The sequence below is a fragment of the Neopsephotus bourkii genome, unplaced genomic scaffold, assembly GCF_033783945.1.
Source record: "Neopsephotus bourkii isolate Nb327-2 ecotype Australia unplaced genomic scaffold, CSIRO-AGI_Nbou_v1 NB_318, whole genome shotgun sequence".
Lineage (NCBI taxonomy): Eukaryota > Metazoa > Chordata > Aves > Psittaciformes > Psittacidae > Neopsephotus > Neopsephotus bourkii.
In genome coordinates, this window is record NW_026900826.1 from 8,219,904 (window position 1) to 8,225,333 (window position 5,430).

The window sequence follows — 5,430 nt, forward strand, 5'->3', positions numbered from 1 at the left end:
CTGCTTCAGTTTCAGGAAGGATTCGATAGCTGAGTTACTGAGGGTTATAGCTTCAGGGTACATTCCTGGCTGAAGCACAATTACCTAGCAGCTTCATCGTGAGAGCTGTGAAGCAGCCATGGAAAGGAAAGGTAAATAAAGATGCTAACTCAATCACCTGCTCCCTAGGGATCCCAGGGAAGAGCCATCTCACTGTTCAGTGTTAACAGTGCAGGTCTGTCAAGAGAAAGAGAGCCCTGCCTGCAAGGGCTTTAGCTGTTACTCCAAAGCTGAGCTTGTTATCTTCAACACAAACTTGGTCCAAATCCCCCACCCCTGTTTTAGGAGAAAGGCTGATTCCCAAACAAACTGTACCCCTCTCCTTCCCCCGTCCCACACAGAGGGCATTCATGTCTGTAAATATGAGTGCTGTCAGAAATGGTCTGTTTAACTGATGTACTACCCAGGAGCTATGGCAGGGTTCAGAGCCTGCTGTGTGCACATTCTGTGTGCCTGCTTAGGGACCAGAGTGAAAAAATAACCCTTCCTCACCTGGAAAGCCATAAGCAAGAACACCTTTGTCATGGTAACTGCCTAATCCTTCAGGAGAAATGTAAACCAGCATTCTGCCCTCCTCTCCTCTACAGGTTTGCTCCATAGCCACCTTTTCATTTAGCAGCAACTACCTCAATTTGAAGCAGCAGAACACGGTACAAAAGCATGAGAGCAATACCAAGCAATGCAGTGCTTTAAGGTATTCTTTAAGAAATAAGAAAATTAAAAGGTAAGAAAGTCAACCCAAAACTTTATTTAGTACAAAACTTTCAGAAGACAAGATTAGTCTGTTGGAATGTTTGAAGTTTTACACTGACAACAGACTTATTAAAGACAATTCCTGCTTCCCTAAGGTGTAATCCCGTTTCATATTGCACCCTTTATTCACCGCTTTCATTCTTACAGAGCGGCTGTAAAGCTGCTCTTCTGCAATACCATCAAAAAAGAAGTCCTCATTGAAGATGGGATTTCTGCTTCTCTTTATAACAGTGCTTCTCTGCTTCTGTGTTTTCCCTGGCATCAGGGAGAAGGTGATACAGCAGTTGATGGTTTTGGGCTCTGCAGAGTCCTCATATAAACCCTCCGCACTGATCAGGCGGATCCGCAGCCTTTCGTTCTCTGAGCAGTATTCAGCCAATAGCCTCAACACGCCCCCCTTGGCCATCACCACCACGCTCTCTCCCACTCGTCTCTCCCGGCTGCTGCCCAGGTCCAGGGGAAAGATGGGAGAACAGGACATGCTGCAGGTCCGTGTGGTGAGCAGCCCCCCTGAGGCCCGCCTGATGGCACTGGGGCTGTTATCAGTGGAGCTGCTCTCCTCTGTGGAGAGGGAATTGTTCCTGGGCATGCTGGATTTGTTCTTGGCTTTCAGTGCTCGGCACAGCAATCCCTCCTGACTTTGTGTTTTGATTCGGGAGCAGGACCTGGGAGGTGACCTGCTGAGAAGGGGAGAGCTGAAAGGAGAGGAGTCACTGGAAGAGGCTGTGTCACTGTCACAGGCACCTTGCCTGTGCAGAGAGGGATGCCTGGGAGGGAGCCTCACAGAGGCAAAGCTGATAGCAATGGGATTAGACATACTCCCTTTGCTAGAGAGTGTGTTAGCTCTGGATCGAGGCAGCATCAGGCTGGGCAGAGCAGTACGTGGGTCACCATGGAAGATGGACTCCTTCCTCCTGGTGTGGGGACTCTCCAGCAAAGTACAGAAGCCGTAGGAAGTGGGAGCTCTGGGAAAGTGAGGCAGGGAGAGTGCTGCTTGGGACTGGGGGTCAGAGTTGGTGCTTTCCTCCTCCAGGTCTGGGATCTCTTCAGCACTTTCCACCTGAATGAGATGTGGTAAAGAGCTGGAGCTGGAGCCGAAAGAATGAGTATCTGCATCCTCTGAAGTATGGTCCTGGCGGAAGCCAGTGCCCTTCATAGGGCCAGAACTGGTCAGCCTGGGGGGAATGCAGAACTCAGGGATTCTGTCAGGAGTGAGCACATTGGGAAAAGCAGCAGCCCCCAGATGGGATTTCTCTGGCAGATTCTGGCCAGATGGCAGTCCCAGGAAGGAGGAGCTAGGGATGCTTCCATTTTCATGTGATGCTCTGATCTTCTCCAACAGCCACATCACTGCAGCTGGACAGGAGAGCCTCAAACAGAAAGAGTCTGAAGTACAGATCCACCTGCAGACACACAGAGATGCAGAAGTACATGAACACACTACAGCAAAAGCATCACAGGATCAGCCAGGTTGGAAAAGACTTCCAGGATCATCAATTAACAGCTTGAGGCTGTTTCATCCTGTCCTGTCACTTGTTACTTGGGACAAGAGACCAGGCCCCTCCTGGCTCCATCCTCCTGTCAGGTAGCCGTAAAGAGCGATAAGGCTCCCTGCCACCCCCCCGAGGCTTCTATTTCCCAGACTATAAACAACCCCTAATGAATACTATCCGAGACAGGATCAGTACCAGCCCAGCCAACCCATGGGTTCCAAACAGTCTGCCCAGCACACTGTCTTTAGGAAAGTCAAACAGATTTCAGCACGACAACGGAACTAAACCACTAAAGAGACAAACCAGCATCAGGACACCCGCAGGGGGAACAGTCCCGCTCTGGTAAACCCCGCCGCGCTTCTCCGTTAGCAAAGGACGCACCTTGTCAAACCAGAGCCGCTTGTTTCCAGCAGTGCTCGCTCGCCCCGAACCAGCCCCACGCAGCCCCGCCGGCTGCCGAGCTCAGCGCAGCGCAGCCTGCCCGGAGCCGGCCCTTTTATGGCGGCGCCGGGCACCTCCCACCCCGCCGCCCGCAGAGGGAGGAGGTGGGGTGATGCTGCCGGCGCCGATCCCGCGGTGAGCCCGTGGACACGTAGCGCAAGGGACAGGGAGGGTGTAAAGGGGCCTTTCCCGAGAAGGGCAGGGGAGCTGGTGCAGGGCACAAGTGTGATGGGAACGGGTGAGGGACCCGGGGAGATCAGCCTGGAGAAGAGAAGGCTCAGGGGGGACCTTACCGCTCCCTACAAGTGCCTGACAGGAGGATGGAGCCAGCCACCCAAAAGAGAAATGTTTACTTTTGCTTCATATCCATCAACAGGCGTGGCCGAAGGTGTTTCAAGATGAACTATCAAATCCAGGACAAAAGCAGACTTCTCTTGGTGCTGCTTTTCTTGTCGCGGTTCTAGCCGCTTTCCTGCATCAGAGCCAGTGGGAAACAGGGATTGCAGCATTTCAAGCTCCTGTGAAAAGAACTTTGCTGCTGTCCTGCATATAAATGTGGGCACCCGTATCTTCCATTATCCACAGAGAACAGAGCCTAGCCCCAGCCCAGCGTCCTACCGCTGATACCGAGCAACAGCAGGAATGCGAACGCAGAGGGGAGAAAAGATAAGGCAGAAAATGCTTTGGCCAGTCACCTTGAAACAGAGCATGTCAAATCACCGGCATATGTGATGCTTACCAGGCACTGCACAGAACCAGGGGATTCATGGACTTGCTCAGCACAGTTCAGCAGCGCAGCAGAGCTTGAACAGACCTCTGCAAACCCTGTGTAATTATTCTGCAGGCTGCAAATTGGAATCTTCACTGTAAGGGCAGGGAGCCTGCAAGCAGGGTGGCTGAACACGCGAGTGAAGCTGTATGCCTGCAGCAGGCAAATCATCTTCTCTCTTTTCCCGCTGAAAAGCTAAAGTTCATGTTTACAGAGCGCTTGAACTAGAGAGGATGTGCTCAGGGAAAACAAACCAAGTGGGCAGGGGCAGGGAACACTTTGAACCTAGTGAAGACTGAGCAGGGAACATGAATGTTCTGTGGCTGAGCCTTGCCTCTCCTGTTTGTTTCATACCAGTTAAGCTTCACTTTCATAATCTCTTGCAATTCGGATTGGAGGAATTCCTTCTGCCCTTTGTGAAAAGGTTCAGGACACTCCCACTGCCCTAGGACTGTTTCAGCTGTCAGTGCTTTTTCAGTTTACTTAAATGGACTTAACTTGCTGTGCGTGTGGTTCAAATAGTCTCCAATCTAATGTGGAGGCTCTCCCCAGCTATTAAGACTTTCCAGCAGCATATAAGAGGAGCTATTGCAGACACAGAGGTGGTCTCCTTTGGGAAGCAGAACATGCAGTGCATAGCTGTTATCTATTCAGACCAGGCAATACAGCACTATTCATCATGCATTACATACCATGTAGCTTCTGAAGAGTGAGCTTCATTGCAATATATACACCTCTGCTTTTAATGCCAAAGAAAGATTTGCCTTTAAAAATTGTGGAAAAAACCCAAAAAGCCCAAAACCAGAAACAAACGAAGGAAATGGAGGATTTTAGTGGAAACTTTATTACCTGCAGTAACAGTTCACAGAAGTAGATCAGAAATGGCAATCATGGCAATTAGCATCAGGTATACTAATTCCAGAGCTGGCATCAAGCCAAGAAACAAAGTAGCTATCTTCACTGTTAGAATCCCAGACTGGTTTGGGTTAGAAGGGACCGTAAAGCTCATCCAGCTCCTATCCCTGCCACGGGCAGGGACACCTTCCACTAGAGCAGCTTGCTCCAAGCTCCTGTGTCCAACCTGGCCTTGAACACTGCCAGGGATGGGGCAGCCACAGCTTCTCTGGGCACCCTGTGCCAGCGCCTAAGCACCCTCACAGGGAAGAGCTTCTGCCTAAGAGCTCAGCTCAGTCTCCCCTCTGGCAGGTTCAAGCCATTCCTCCTTGCCCTGTCCCTACAGGCGGATGTCAAAAGCCCTCTACAGATTTCTTGTCACAGCTTTAGGCATAGGAGGCTGCTCTACAGTCTCCCCAAAGCCTTGTCCTTCAGTCTCCTACTCTCAGTGGCCTCTCTCTCCTCAGGTGACTGAAAAGGGAGAGTGGGTGCCTAACATTGGGTAGTGTGTATCATAGAATAGTTAGGGTTGGAAAGGACCTTAAGATCATCGAGTTCCAACCCCCCTGGCACAGGCAGGGACACATCACATTAAACCATGTAACCCAAGGCTTCATCCAACCTGGCCTTCAACACTGCCAGGGATGGAGCATTCACAACCTCCCTGGGCAACCAATTCCAGAGCCCCATCACCCCAACAGGAAAGAATTTCCTCCTTATATCCAATCTAAACTTCCCCTGTTTAAGTTTTAACCCGTTACCCCTTGTCCTGTCACTACAGTCCCTAATGAAGAGTCCCTCCCCAGCATTCTTATAGGCCCCCTTCAGATACTGGAAGGCTGCTCTGAGGTCTCCACACAGCCTATCCTCCCCTTCCTAATAAAGCCTGCACTTTGTAGCCATTTAACAGATTGCTGGTGTGCTGGAGCTCAGCCACACTTAAGCACTTGTACATCCCCTGTGGAAACAGGCACTCAATTACACGATTAGCTGTTCAGCTTCCTGTGTTCAAAACATTTCTCTTGCCTTGATTAGCTTCAG

At 50.7% G+C, this 5,430-nt stretch overlaps 1 protein-coding gene across 1 annotated transcript; it reads right to left on the bottom strand.

The window, feature by feature from the left end:
- Positions 1-764: 764 nt before the first annotated feature.
- LOC133209160 (C2 calcium-dependent domain-containing protein 4C-like) lies at positions 765-2,751 on the bottom strand. Its single transcript, XM_061347596.1, has 2 exons — positions 2,667-2,751; positions 765-2,195 (listed from the first exon to the last, which is right to left on the bottom strand). The coding sequence occupies exon 2, from the start codon at positions 2,138-2,140 to the stop codon at positions 842-844; it is 1,299 nt and encodes a 432-aa protein (XP_061203580.1). The 5' UTR covers positions 2,141-2,195; positions 2,667-2,751; the 3' UTR covers positions 765-841.
- Between the last annotated feature and the right edge of the window lie 2,679 nt (positions 2,752-5,430).

What these genes read in the sequence shown, in the direction of transcription:
- LOC133209160 (XM_061347596.1), bottom strand. Translation starts at nt 2,140, where the DNA reads ATGTGGCTGTTGGAGAAGATCAGAGCATCACATGAAAATGGAAGCATC.